The sequence below is a fragment of the Magallana gigas genome, chromosome 3 (assembly GCF_963853765.1).
Source record: "Magallana gigas chromosome 3, xbMagGiga1.1, whole genome shotgun sequence".
Lineage (NCBI taxonomy): Eukaryota > Metazoa > Mollusca > Bivalvia > Ostreida > Ostreidae > Magallana > Magallana gigas.
Genome location: NC_088855.1, coordinates 55221946 through 55236817, shown reverse-complemented (window position 1 = coordinate 55236817; position 14872 = coordinate 55221946). Strand labels below are relative to the sequence as shown.

The following is a 14872-nucleotide window of genomic DNA, read 5'->3' as shown; positions in this document are numbered from 1 at the left end:
TAGAACTCGCAGTTCCGATGGCTCTCAGCCATGCCATAACCCACAATGCAGATGGTTCTCAGTTAGAACTCGCAGTTCCGATGGCTCTCAGCCATGCCATAACCCACAATTCAGATGGATCTAAGCCATTATCCACAGTTCAGATAGCTCGTGAATTATACTCATGTGAATGTGTCTTAGTATTTACAGTAAAGGGTCCTCCAAACACCTTAACAATTTAAATACCCATTACTTGAAAACGACACTGGTTAAGAGCGACAGGCGGCAGTCCGAATATCTTAAGTGAGATCTCGCGAGAAGTGACGAGATCAGTAGAACTTGTCACATTCGTGGTTTGGCTGCAGAAGTGAGTGGTCGTTACCGCGGATTTTCTGTTTTGTCCAAGGTTAGGAGCATTTGGCCCATGTAGAAGGTGAGTTTTAATTTATTCATGATGGCAATGGAATAGGTAAAGCCTATAGGATTGCACATTTTATGTACGTTTTACGGCAGTGGTCATGATAAGTAAAAAGTTAAATTTGTGGCAATGGAATAGATTCGGTCTATAGGATTGCACGCTTTCAGAATTTAACGGTAGTGGCCGAGGGAAAATCTAAGTGATGGGAATTGTGGCAATGGAATAGGTTTGGCCTATAGGATTGCATGAGTTGTTTTAATGTAAGTAACCTCGGGAAAATGGAGTTGGGCATGAGGCATGCATGGGTAACGCTATTATTATTGATAGCTATAGTGAATATTGGTTAAGTGTTGGGGAGTATTTAGTGATTTTGTATATAATGTTAAAAAGTATTTATATGTGGGATGAGTGGAGTACTTGGTCTGTTAAATTTTGTAATTTTGCCAGAGGCTTGAGTTCGAGCTGTCCGAGCGGGTTGCACGTGCGTTGCGAGAGTTCAGAGCTGGGTTTAGATTGTCGGGGTCTTGGCATAGGGTGGCTTACATATTAGGTACACGATATATTTAAGTGTTAAATAGCTGATATTAATACACTTTGTTGTAATATTATGTTCACTGTTGATAATTAAGAATTCTGATTTATATATATCTTTTTGATTATAGGATGAGTGTGCTAAAACCAAAACATTCATTAGTGGGAAAGTCTTTGGTGCCTGTAATATTAAAATTTAAAGCACAAGTAGAGAGGATAGAGGAATATGACCTTAACAGACTAAAAAAAGGACATGCATTAACCAGGTATTGATGTAGTTATGACATATATTTTGATATTTTAATTACATATATTTAAATTTTGGTATTCTTTTCCCTGTAAGGTAATTAAGGTATATTTTCTATAGATATAATCTGGATGAGTTAAGGGCAGAGTTTGAAGGACTCACGGGAGAAAGCTCGAGGGATATTTTGCTTTTAACTGGGAGAGAAGAGGATTTTGATAGTCTGGTTATATTGATGCATTTCGCCATAGAGCAGGCAAACATGGTGGGGGCACCAAAAGGTCAAGTTCTAGTGCAAACTTCCAGTGCTGAAGTAAACCAGGGGGCGGCTTCATCTGTTCAAAACAGTGGAGCTGTGGCTTCATCCTGTTCAGCTGCCACTGCTTCTACTACATGTAGCTCATCTGTGTCAACAGCTAGTGTCTCTCAGGCTTCAGGTACTATTTTAGTATAATTTATTTGGATTTATATAAGGAGAGATGTGTATATTTTGCATTGGGGTATTTAAAAAAAAAAAAAAAAAAAAAAAAAAATAGCAATAATAAATAATTGTTTGTTATATTTAGGTGACAAGAATATGGAAACAAGATTAAGAGACATTGAGAGGAAGATGGAATCTATGAAAGAGAAATCGGGGGAGGATCAGGTAGAGGAGTGTTTAAGACAAGTTAGGATATTGGCTGGTCGTCCTAACCTTACACAGGCGCATGTCCTCCTGGCTGCTTTAGAAACACTTGTTGATGTCGCATTTAGAAATTCTCACAAAGATGCTGATTTCTATTCAAAATCTTTCACACATTGTAAAAAATATGAAAATTCTAAAGATTTATGTGGGCTTACTATGAAACTATTTGGTTCAGCTGAGGATAGAAAAATTGCAAATGTGGTAGCTGATTGGCTTAAGGGGAAAAAGTATGAAGGGTCTGGGGTAGTTGAGGATAAAGAGAACGTGGGTCAAAATAGTAACAAAAGTTTGGGAGATTTGACGGGAATGCAAGCTAATCCTTATCCTTATGTACCATTGTTGGGACAACCACATTTCCCTTTTTCCCCTTATCCTGTGCCATATTCTGGATACCCTGCACAGAGTTTTGGGTTCCCTCGTCCTTCAGTTAGAGGTATGGGTATTCGTCCTCGTAGGGGAAGATGTTTGTTTTGTAAAGACTTGGGACATTTTGTAGCAGATTGTCCAAAAATGAAAAAAATAAGAATAATGTTTGGGTACATGGCCTTCAACTCGGGGGTTTCTAATGCCCTTTGTGATTTTTCACATGAGTTGAGGGTTGAGTATCCTCCTCTGTATTAACTTATTTGCATCCTTTCTAGTTCTTTTATTCATTTTGATTTCAGAATGATGTGTTGGTTAAGAAGAGAAAATTTTGTCCTGTTATACCTGATTGGGAATTTAACTCTGGTTTTGATCCAGAATGTATTGTTCAGAGAGTAAAGGATGAAAAATGGGTTAATTACAGGGGTGAGAATGCTCAGCCCTCACCTTGTGTGACTGCTGAAGATGTTGCTAAGAAAAATGTTAAATTTGATTTGGAAAATCTAAGATTCAGGGATCTTAATAATTTTATACCTGGGAATTTGCATTCATGTTTACATGAGTGGGAAAAAATAGATGCCCCAGATAATGTTCTTGAATGGCTAAAGGAGGGGGTTGATGTTAAAAAGTTTTTTAAACCTTTTAAAGGAAACTTTAAGGGTAAGAGTTACAGTTCGGATGTCCCACCCTCAGTTTATTTTCCAAATTCTACCTCTTGTGCACAATTTAAAGATTATATTGTTAAGACATTGTATGAAAGGTTGGAAAATGGTTCTCTTACACTGATTGGGAAGGTAGGTTTTTGCGAGCCACCTCACTTGGTTTTGCCTCTTACAGTGGAACCTACAAAACCACGTTTGTGCCATGATGAAAGGTTTTTGAATCTTTGGGTGAAGGATTGCCCTTTTTCTTTAGATACTTTAAAAGATGTTCCACGCTTAGTTCAGAGAGGCATGTTTATGTCTAGTATGGATGACAAGTCGGGATATGATCATATTTATTTGAGTGAGCAGTCTAAAAAATATTTTGGATTGCAGTTTGGAGGATGGTTTATGATATTTAATACTCTTCCTTTTGGATTTAAAGCAAGTGCGTTTATTTATCAAAGTGTAGGTATGGTGGCCACTAGTTGGTGTAGGTCTTTAGGTGTACCATGTTTGCAATACATTGATGATAGATGGATTGGGGGATTTTTGCAGTCTCTTTTCCATGACCTTGAAGTTTCTCCAAATGACAGTCACCGGGATGACAGCCAGGTAGCAGAAAAGGCATTATATATTGTCTGTCAAGTGATGATAAGGGTTGGATATTTTCTCAATATTAAAAAGTCAGTCTTAGTTCCAGTGAAATGTATAAAGTTTTTAGGGATGTTAGTTGACTCTGAGAGATTAGCATTTATTATTCCAGATGAGAAAATTCAGAAGTTTATCGGCTTTAGAGAAAGTATCTTAGATTGTGATAAGACAAGTGTTCTTACTTTACAAAAGTTTGCTGGCAAATGTGTATCTTTTATGTTAGCGTTTCCTGGGGCTAAGTTGTATACAAAGGAAGTAAACAGAGCAATAGGTTTAGCAGCTAAAAGAAGTGGTTTTGTGGATATGACAGATGATTTGAGACAAGAAATTTTGTATTGGAGATTTATAGATCATTGGAGTGGTTGTTTTTCTTGGAGGAATGAAAAGCATTTACAAATTACAGTAGCCTCAGATGCATCCAAGTTTAAGTGGGGGGCCCTAGTAGATGTTAAGGGTCAACAGAGAGTGTGTGCAGATTACTGGAGGAATGAGGATGATAGGCCAATTCATGTTAAAGAGGCTCAAGCTTTGTTCAATGCTCTATGTTCAGTCAAAGATGTGGTAAAAAACCACAGGGTAGACGCTTATGTAGACAATTTGGCTTGTGTCTATGGTTGGGAGAGCATGAGTGGGAAAGACCCTGCTTTGAACAGAATTATGAAGAGTTTGTGGAATTTCAGTGTGGATAATAATATGGATTTGCATTTGTTGTATGTGAAATCTGAAGATAACCCAGCAGATTGTCATTCTAGAAGATTGTCAGCATTGGATTGTATGTTAACTAGGGAGAAGTTTGAGACTATTGAAAAGAGGTTTGGTCCACATTCAGTTGATCTAATGTCCCTTGATTCAAATTGTATGATTAACCAAGTAAATGTGAAACCTTTAAGGCATTTCACACCATACCCGACCCCATTGTCTGCTGGTGTGAATGTATTTTCTCAGGATATAACATTGGAGAAGAATCCATATGTATTTCCTCCATTTAGGCTTATTCTTCCGCTTATTGTCTATCTTAAAAACCAGGGTGTTGAGGCTTGTACAATGGTTATTCCAAAATTATTGCCAATCCCAGTTTGGTGGCCTTTGGTCAGTCAGTATGCAATGGATAGGTTTGTACTTGGTAAGAAAGGGGAAAGGGGTGTGCTTTTGTTCCCTTCAAAATCCGGGTTTTCTGAAGCAAAACATGGGTTATTGTATGATTTAATTGTTGTCAGGTTAGTTCTTTCAAAGTAAATAAATTTCATTGTATTTTCAGGTAGTTCTGGTCAGTGAAGTTGATTCTCAATCCTTGTGTAGTGGTGTTGTGAAGAAGAAATGTTTGATGCAATATTCTGCAGAAAGGCGCATTGCTTACCTGAATAATTTACTAGATTCTAAGGCATACTGTAAGAAAAAATTAGCGTTAAAGTTGGATTTTGAAAATGTTATAGGAAAAAAAATTTTCAAAGCCACTCCAGAAGATTTAAGATTGTTTCTTCTGGGAAAGGACAGAGTGGGTAAGACTCAAGTTCATGATTTATCTTGTCCTTTTCTTGGTGTTGCAAGTGCTAGTTCATGTTCTTGTCCAGTGCGTCTAGCAGCTGGAACAGTCTCTTCTTACATTGCGCAATTTAAAGCAATGTTTATTGAGATAGGTAGAGTTGAACCTTGGGATAATGCAAGACATTTGGAAAGATGTAATCCAGCAGATAGTATTCTCTTAAGGAGGTATGTTGATGCAGTAAAATTAGAACAAGCAATGTCGCATGTGTCTTCGAAACAAGCCAAACCGATTTTTCTGAACAAATTGGAAAAGTTGAGTTTGTATTTTAATGATCAATTGTCAAAAAAGGATCTTACTGTTGGAAATAGATATGTTTATTTGCGAGATCAAGCTTTCTTTAAAGTTTTATTTTATTCTGGTGATCGTGCTAATGATTTGGCATTGTGTTTATCTCAGGAGGTGAAGAAGCTGTCAGATGAGAAGGGTTATTTGTTGAGCCATACTGTTGGGAAAACCCTAGTTAATGGGCAGGTAAATGAATTTGTACTACCTAAGGTTCAAAATCAAGTTATTTGTCCAGTTGAAGGTTTGAAGAAATATGTAGAAGGCTCGAGGGACCTGGGTGTTGATTTGAGGGTAGGTTATTTGTTTCGATCTTTGGACTCATCAAGGACTTTAGTGTTAGACAATCATGTTACAACTTCAGCAATGTCGGATAGGTTAAAAAAATATCTTATTACTTTGAATATTTATGAAGGGGAAACAGCACACAGTTTTAGGGCTGGTTGTGGTATTACCCTGATGGCAAATAATACAACTTCTTCAGAAGAAATTATGGAGCATGTTGGTTGGCGAAGTCGGCAATCATTCAACAGATATTCTAGGATCAATAGGATAGTTGGTACATCTGGGGTGGGTGATTTGTTAGCAAAGGTGTCAGTTTTGAAAAATAGGGACGCTAATGTTATTTTTGACAAATTTGGGGATTATTCTAGACTTCCACAAGCATTTGAGTCTAATTAGAGGGTTGGGGGAGTCATTTGAACTAGTTATGGTTATTGGGATCCCTGTGTCTTATATTGTATTATGCATTGTTTGTATGGATTAATATTTGTTATTTCAATAAATGATGTATTAATGTTTTATTGTTGTTTATTTAGTAATGGGTTAAGTATTGGGAGAGACTTAGTGGTTGATGCCATGCATGCAACTGTTTGGAGTTACAAACGTAAATGAGAGGTTGGGTACTTGAAGTAAGAGTTTTCCTATTTACCCAATACTTATTACCCGAGTCACTTTGAGAGTGTCTTACTTAGGATACACTAGTATCTTAAGTGAGATCTCGCGAGAAGTGACGAGATCAGTAGAACTTGTCACATTCGTGGTTTGGCTGGTAAAGGGAAGTGAAGTATATTGCGGAATGCACATAGCTCGTGCAGATATTGAATATGATTGAATACAGAGGGAGCAAAAATATAAAAAAAAAAAAAAAAAAAAAAAAAAAAAAATCATCATATGATAATATTGACAGGTGATGCTCTTGAAGTGCTCGAGTTTTCCTATTTACCCAATACTTATTACCCGAGTCACTTTGAGAGTGTCTTACTTAGGATACACTAGGATCCAAGGGGTCGCAGTTTGAATAAATCAGCTTACACATACTTTTATTTTTAAAAAACGAAAAAAAAAACGTTTTGAGAAGCGCAAAGAAATAGGTAATAAATTCGTGTCTTGTCTTAGAGATATTAATTATTGTTTGTCAACGACAAGATAGTTCATGACAGTCTTTACAATAAAGTTCGAGTTTTTTTTTTAAATTATTATTTTAACTAAATTTGAATCAAAGTTATTAAAGATATCACATCACTACAATGAAAAATGTATAAGTTTTTGAATGACAAAATTTAATTTCAACCAAATTTTTCCTTTATTTCTATTTTCAAAGAACAAAAGTTTAGTCATTTACAATTTTAGGCACATGTAAATCAAGTGCGTTCGAGTCCTTACCGTTAGTAGCAAAGCTTAACGTGATCTTTAGACCTGAAGGATTCACTGTTAAAAAAATAAAAATTGGAGTCAATTGATTTTTTAAAGTGAATTGAACAATCAAAGATTTTAGTTCTAAGAACCAATACGTACCTGTTTTATCGCATGATGAACTCAGTGACGTGTTACATGCAATGTATTCGTTAGAGAAATTTTGTGCTCCTACCATGCACAATGTTGGCAAAGGTATTTCTACAAAATGAATGAATTTAAAAAGACCTATTTTATAATCAGATAAAAAATAACAGTTTTAAAAAGAGATATTGGCTTTCTTTTCCCAACAAATTAGTTTCTGTTCACGCCCAAAGCATACTCACGCATCTTGTTTATTTCAGCAAAATCGCAAAGTATGCACTTTTCCACATGTGTGTAATTTGAGAATATTTGATTGCCTTTAAATTGACCAAGTATGAATCCTAGATTTAAAAAATCAAAGAACTGAAAGTACTGTTAGACGGTGGCGCCGTTTGAAAGTGGCATATTACATGTATGGTAATTATTGTTCTCGAAAATCCACAGCCAGTATCTCATACATGTACTAATACTTAACTCATACTCGCACAATTGGTCGTGAGTTTCCTACGTGGATAATTCTGTGGAAATCGTAGTTGTGATCACAAACCACACTTTACAAATGTTGTGTCTCTTTGTCGTCATCTTTTGGGGAAAACCCATAGATTTATCACAGTAGCCTTTGAAGTATACAAGTTCGTATCCATATGTTTGTATCTATATGTTTGTATCTATATTAGTTGATATTAAAACTCCGTTTTCGGTAATACATGTACTACATATATGTATTTTGATTGCCCCAGAATGACTAATTAAATATGTGGGTTGCCACCACATATTGTATGAATAAATCAAATCCAAAGCGATTTCATCACAGTACGCCCAAATTGTATAAAGAAGTAGATTTTGGTTTTTTCCCTTTTGACCTTTGGGTTGACACTGCAAAGGGGAACAACTTTTGAAAAGTGTGGATTGGACTATTGTGCTTTAAAGATATTGTAGATTTCTCAAAGTAACGAGAACAAATAAAGCTTTGGTATGATAAAATACTTATCAGGTTTTTACTAACTATTTGGGCATACATGTAGTATGTTTATTGTCCCTCTCGACAACATTTTCCCTCAATTTCTTCACGGGGAAAAAGTTGCAGTCTCGTGGACCATCACATTTTTATATTTATACATTTAGGTGTACAGAAAACGGAATGGTTTACAAGAACCTGTTTAATAAAACTGGTATTGCTTTTGGATTGCACGTCATCATGAAACAGAGGAGTCAATCAATATTTTTATCTTCGACTTTAGTGGATTATTTCCATTTGCTCACTAAATTTGAAAAAAAAAATCATACAATATTCAGTCGCGGCATTTTCATTAATTAACGTTTTAAAGTACATTTGTCCTATTGTATTTAGCTATAGATTTATTCAAATCATTTGAATGAATTTGGTAAAGTCACATGTATATTTCATCGCTTCTCAGTACACTTTAACACGCATAATTTACTTACTACATTAAACTTTTCTAGTTATTCAAAATTCGTTTTTAAAAACACCAAAACAAAAAAAATCCAAGTTGAACGCATGTTTTTCTGACCGTACAGCTGTGTATATAAATTTCATTTTATTCTTTGCATGTACTATACAATAGATCTAGGGTTCGCAAATCCCGGCAATATTTCCGGAAAGCTATAGTTCTGTAGCTCAGCAGAATACTACATTCATCTATGAAGCACATTTTTTGCCTTCATGTTTCATTATTTATCGCAAATATAGCATGGATGTTTACGCTACGTCCGATGTAGCATTTCGTTAAGTGATGGTGTGTATTTCGATTGCGAGTCGCAACAAACTGACGCATTTATATAGGCCCGCCTATTTGTAAATGGAAACAAATGTCGAAGAAAGCTCATAATAGAGTTGTACTCGCGAGTTAAAAATTATTTCAGAACAAAAGGGGCGATATTTACGTACATGTGTAAATAATGTTATCTGTTAGTGAAAAAATCCCCCCAAAACCAAAGAAAAGGTTCTCTTATAGCAGAGACGGGCGCATATGGATTAAAGTCACAGATTGTACTTCGCTCATCAAATTGTGTTATTCAGTTTATCGTGAAAAAAATCGTCAGAAACTGTTTAGTGAACAAAATTATTATATCTTGCATAACCGTTCACAATGTACCATAAATGTATATGAAATATCGCATGAGTTGAACCGATTGTTTTCTCTCACAAAAAGCTAGCGTTTGATGCTGCCAACTAGAGATACATGTACAGGAGCTGGCAGGCCGTGAAATTCATAAGACGTTTTACAGCATATGTCTTTAATCCCTTTATTTCTTTGAAACATCGTAAAATGTGTTTATACATGTATATATGTAAAATTGTAAAATGGCGACTCGATTTGAAGGTGAATTTTACAATCCGATGTCGATCGATTAGCGTGTTTGAGAGAAAGTCAGCAGCAAGTAAAGCGTTAACATCAGTAGTAAATATTGTCTGATGAATATTGAGGTGCCTGTAATAAAATTAATTTTCCTACAGACTGAGAGGGTTACAAAATTAGGTACATCACAGGTCAGTCAAAAATTGAACACATTTGTATCGTAAATTTCAAGTTTTTTGTAAGTTTAAAAAAAACCCATGCACACTTGTAGAGGAAAGCGTGCCATTGATCAGTTAAAGTTCAATAAAATGTAATTAAGGTCTTCCGTTTCCAACGGAAGACCTTTCTATTATTGTGCGGGAAAGATTTTTTTTTTTTTCTTCCTAGACGCGAACTTTGAGGCTTCATATCTTGCTTATTTCTGAACGGTTTTTGCTCAAATTTTCATGGCTAATGTACTTTACAAAACTCTATCTGAAGCAATTCATAAAATTTAGAATTCCCTTTCCGTTAAAGAGTTATTCCCCTTTTAAAAATTTTTAGGGCCTTTTGTTTCCAGACAAAGGCTCCGAGACTATGATAGCAGGGAATGGGAATCCAACGAATTTGAATAACAGAGACATTGTAGTTGTGCACATCTGTTGTTGTTTTTAGATTACGTTTTTTATTTAGGAAAAGGTAGGGGATCAAAAAACAGGATTCAAAAAAGTGCGAAAATTTAGACATATTTTCCTTTATATCTTTTAAACGAAAAATATTTTGTTAAGACATGTAGAATAAAAGTTGTGCAAAATATAGAGGGCTTTCATTTGACACCAATAAAAAAGTACTGGCCCCTTAAATTAAGGGCCAATGGCCCCTAACAAATTTTGCTTAATAACTCAAAAACGGTTAGGATTTTGATATGGCTGTCGCTGGAAAAGTTGTTTGTTGGGATCTCATAAAGGTCGTTACAATGTTATTTTGTATGTGATTTGTGTAGTATGAGTGTAAAAAGCTTTACATGTTAACATGTACCTGTTTTCATTTGACAAGTTAACGAAAGTCTTTGCGCGTACAACACGCATAAAGTCACCGCAGAAAGTATGCTGGTTTATACAAACGGCATTAATTCATAAGAATTTTTTTTTTTAGAATACGTGCTTTTTTTTAGGAGTTTAAGTCATTGTTGTTAACTGGTTAAGTTCTTATAATGCTCAACCCTTAAAAACGGGATTTGGAAAACAAATCATTGTTTTTCTTTTCTAGTAAACCACAAAATATGGAATTAAAAAAAATCTATGCTTTACATTTTAGTTATTAATCCATACATTTAAAATCTACCTTGAATCAGAGCTGGTGTGTACCATTACGTAAGCTCTCCCTCGCCCGCGGCCGAGAAAATCGGTCACCATGGTCGCGGCTGGACTACCTAGCGGTCAGGGGTTATCTAATACACGAGAGTTGCGTCTCTCATATATGAGTTTATTTATCCGCAAACCCAAGAATTTTTTTTCGTTTTGATTACACATGTTTTTTAATGGATTAAACGATTGGGTGTCAATTAAGAAATCGTTCAGTTAATTAATAACAGCAATGTCATTCTCAATCTAAAGCAATAATAGATATAGATAAATTGTGGGTTGTAAGTTTAAAATAAATAACTTCTATTTGATAGAGTAAGGTCATTATACTGCAATTTTCAAGGCTTACTGGGTTCTGAGCTGTGTGGGTCTGTGCGTTGTACCTTTACGTAATCTATCGTTCGCCCACGGCCGAGGATCTCAGCCACGGCTGCACTACATAGCGGTTATTTATACACAAGATTCGCACACCGAGACGCACACTTCCATGCATATGAACGTGTTTGAGTTAATATAGTCGTAAATACAAGAACTGTTTTAATTTTATGTTATAAAAGTTTGTCCATTTTGTATTTATTTAATTAAATTTGAGTGTAAATGAATATTAATGAACGATATTACTCCAAATCGGAAACATCGTCAGACATAAATGAATGGTTGGTTTGTTTATATAAAATATTTTATAAACTGTACAAATAATGTTTTAAATCAACAACAACAACCCCCCCCCCCCACTAAATATTAAACATTTAAATGATGATCATCCATCGCCCATGGCTGAGGAGATCCGGCACGATTGGACAAGTGATCCGCGGTCGGTTCGTGATCTTGTACCTTATCACGCGTTCATGTTTCATATTTTGGCATTTTGCACGGAACCAACTATATTTTATTATGTTTTCAACTATTATTTTGGTTTAAGATGAAAAGATAAATTTATTTTACTTGTACAGTTGATTAAGCATTGGTGTATACGATAGCGTACAAGGTAATTTAAAATCAAATCAAATTATAATCAAAGTTCCATGTTACGTGTTTGCGGTAGGTGCTAGCACGATAAAAGAATGTCCTGAGTTGAGGCATTCGATGATTATTTAAAAGAATATTCACATGAGTTTTAAACAACTTTAGATTAGATTCTATCGGTCACATATTAATCACTTCTGTAGTTTTTCTACATGTTCGTTTCATTATGGAAGCGAACTCATTGCTGCCCCCCCCCCGCCCCCTCCTCCCGCCCCGCTGACAGGAGCTCGCGCTGTATTTTTTTTTTTTTTGGCGAAACGATATCAAGATCTGTCGAAAATCATTTTTGGTGGCTTCTTCTTGTTTCACTTTCCCAACCGTTTGTTTATTCGGTCAGTCTGTGTTAAATCAATCGCCACGTGCGACCGAGAATCTAGTGTCGCTTCAGCGCACACAGCTCAGAACATATATAGCCCCGGGTCATCAATTGTTATGTAATTGAGTAACAGTTGGAATGGTGCTTTTACTACATAAAATATAAATAAAAAATCATCCAGAAAAAATGTTACCGTAACTCAATAGTCAATACCAAAAATAAAAATCCGTATGATTACAAACTGAAATCGGTTTTTCAGTATTCGGCGGGATTTGATTTTTCTTTTAACATTAGTATTTTTATTTGTTTCAGAGAATACGATGTAAAAATACAAACAGGAAATTAATCTAATATTATTTACATTGATAATGTTGAAAAATATTTAAAATTAAATTAGTCACATTCGTTAGAAAACAATGTTATACAAACATCCGATAATTTTTTTTCCTATGTCGTATCATTCGCGTAAATAAATATGTTCTGTACATATCCATGTACCTCAGAAAAAATTCAAATGATTAAACAAAAAAGAAAGTTGTAATTACTATTCCGGGTTTTTTTCCAAGTAATTTAACATTGTATTGAAAGAACAAGAAATAAAAATGATTTAAATTTTTGACTCAATCTTCGTATATATTACCGGCGCTCCTTACATGTATAACGGCGTACAGTGTATATAGATTATCATGATCTATTTGAATTAAGTTCCATTCGTAAAGATTCCCATAATAATTAATTGTATGACTGTGTACATTGTAGGCAAATCACTGTGCGTTAATTACGTCTTGTTTTCCGTTAACAATGGTTTAAGTAATTAAAATAATTACTTGTAAAAATATCTATAATCGGGATTCCAAAGAACTTACTTACCGCAATTCTTAGAAATGATCAGTATGTTTTCTTTCTATGTTTACATTTAATTTTGTTCAAATAATTAATAAATTTTCTATCATTTAAATTGTGTGCTTCATCAAATACTGATTCCAATTACCTTGAAGTCATTAATTTTTCCATTGGCTATTGACAAAAAAAGAGACACTTGACCATCCAATGAAAACAAATACACAGAGTTTGATTGACAGGTTCAGCCAGGTGCAGGTCTCACCCGATGTCCGAGGTTATGTGTGCCGCGAGTGGTCTCAATAAGAGTTATCGATGTAAATAAATTAAAAAGATACATGCTTATCAAAACATGCTCGTGTAAGTTAAAGTTGATTAAGGCTTGTTCCAACAGAAATCATGTTTTGCTAACTGTATTTAATATTTTTTATGTATAGCGAATTTTAATATTGTACAGTCATTTTACCGGTAACGAATCAGTATGCGGTGTCTCGTGTATGCAACTATTATTATCGGAATTCCAAATGTTTTTATTTTTTGTTTAAATCGCGTTTCTTTGTCCTTCTAAACTGTATCAAACTTCCGAAAATATAAAGGATGAATTACGGAGACAGTAATTTCAACACCCCTTCCAGTTTCCTAGTTTTGAATTCGTTTCCCAGTATCGAATTAAGCGCCCTTTATCTCTTCTGACCGAATATTTTGAGGCAAATTAATTTCAAAAATATACTAGAGGTACATGTTAATGGACTTATAAATGAACAAGGAAAAACAATTGTGGGAATATGTCATTTAAACAAATTATATGATCGTTATTTTTATCATACCGTTTTCCGGTCAAATTGAAACTGGACTTGAACATTTTTCATTTCCGTTACTTTATAATATTGAATTTTCATAAAAACACTTTATAGTAGTAATTGATGATAAGTAGTTGCCATTTTCCTTTGTTTTTCCCGTATATCTATCAATTTTTGCAGCCAAATAATACTTCTGTCGCAATGAACCGTAACTAGGAAAACTACACGTGGTTCTATTTGAAGTCGTAATTTCATTCAAAGCTCCATTATTATTTGATATGATGTATTATCTTTTTAAATGAATTATATTTACTAATTATTCACTAAATAGGGATCAATAACAAACTTATTTTCATAGTTAAGCTTTCGTTTTTTCTGCTTTGAACATCCGGCAGCTCATATCTGGGGCACATTTTTAATTTTTAAACAATTCGGTAAATAATCGTGCAATTGGCAAACAACTTCACGCACTGATATAATATTTATTTCTGTGTAATAATCACCTAGCTAGAATTTTTTTAACCTCAACTTTGTCTTCCACCAATAATTTTTCTAAAAATTATTCGATACTGGCAAATATTCGTTACCGGTAAAACTGTACCAGTACTGAAACATCGTATAAAACGTTATATATACATGTACTCTGTAACTAGTCGTCTTTTAATACATATACCTTTCTTTTGTTTGTTAAAAATAAATTCAGTTTTGTAAAAAGATAAGTATATCATTTCTTCTAGATTTTTTTTCTTCATGAAAATACCTACAAGAGAGTTTTGCCAATCACAAACAGTTTAAAGTACATGTAATGTAAAACACGGGCTCCATTTTGAAACAAATTGTCAGAGAGTTCTGAATGAAATCTGATAAACGTTTCACATGGTTCACGCACGCTTTGCTCGAAACGATTTAAACGCATTGTCCGAAATTCTGCACGCTTTGTCCGAAACGCTAAACGGTTTACACGAAACGCTTCACGATTCACACGAAACGCTAAACGGTTAATACGAAACGTTTTTCGCACGTAAGTCGCACGCTTTTTTTGTTGTAGTAGTACGTTTCAGGGTCTGTAAATTTTGTCAGCAAGCAACAATTCTAAATTGCACA

General features: G+C 34.7%; 1 protein-coding gene across 1 annotated transcript; it reads left to right on the top strand.

Annotated features, from left to right (window-relative positions):
- The first annotated feature begins 320 nt into the window (after positions 1-320).
- LOC109620194 (uncharacterized) lies at positions 321-2478 on the top strand. The gene is made up of 4 exons (XM_034446854.2): positions 321-412; positions 1060-1194; positions 1296-1609; positions 1739-2478. Exons 2-4 carry the CDS (start codon positions 1061-1063, stop codon positions 2476-2478), a joined length of 1188 nt encoding a protein of 395 aa, XP_034302745.2. The 5' UTR covers positions 321-412; position 1060.
- Positions 2479-14872: the final 12394 nt, after the last annotated feature.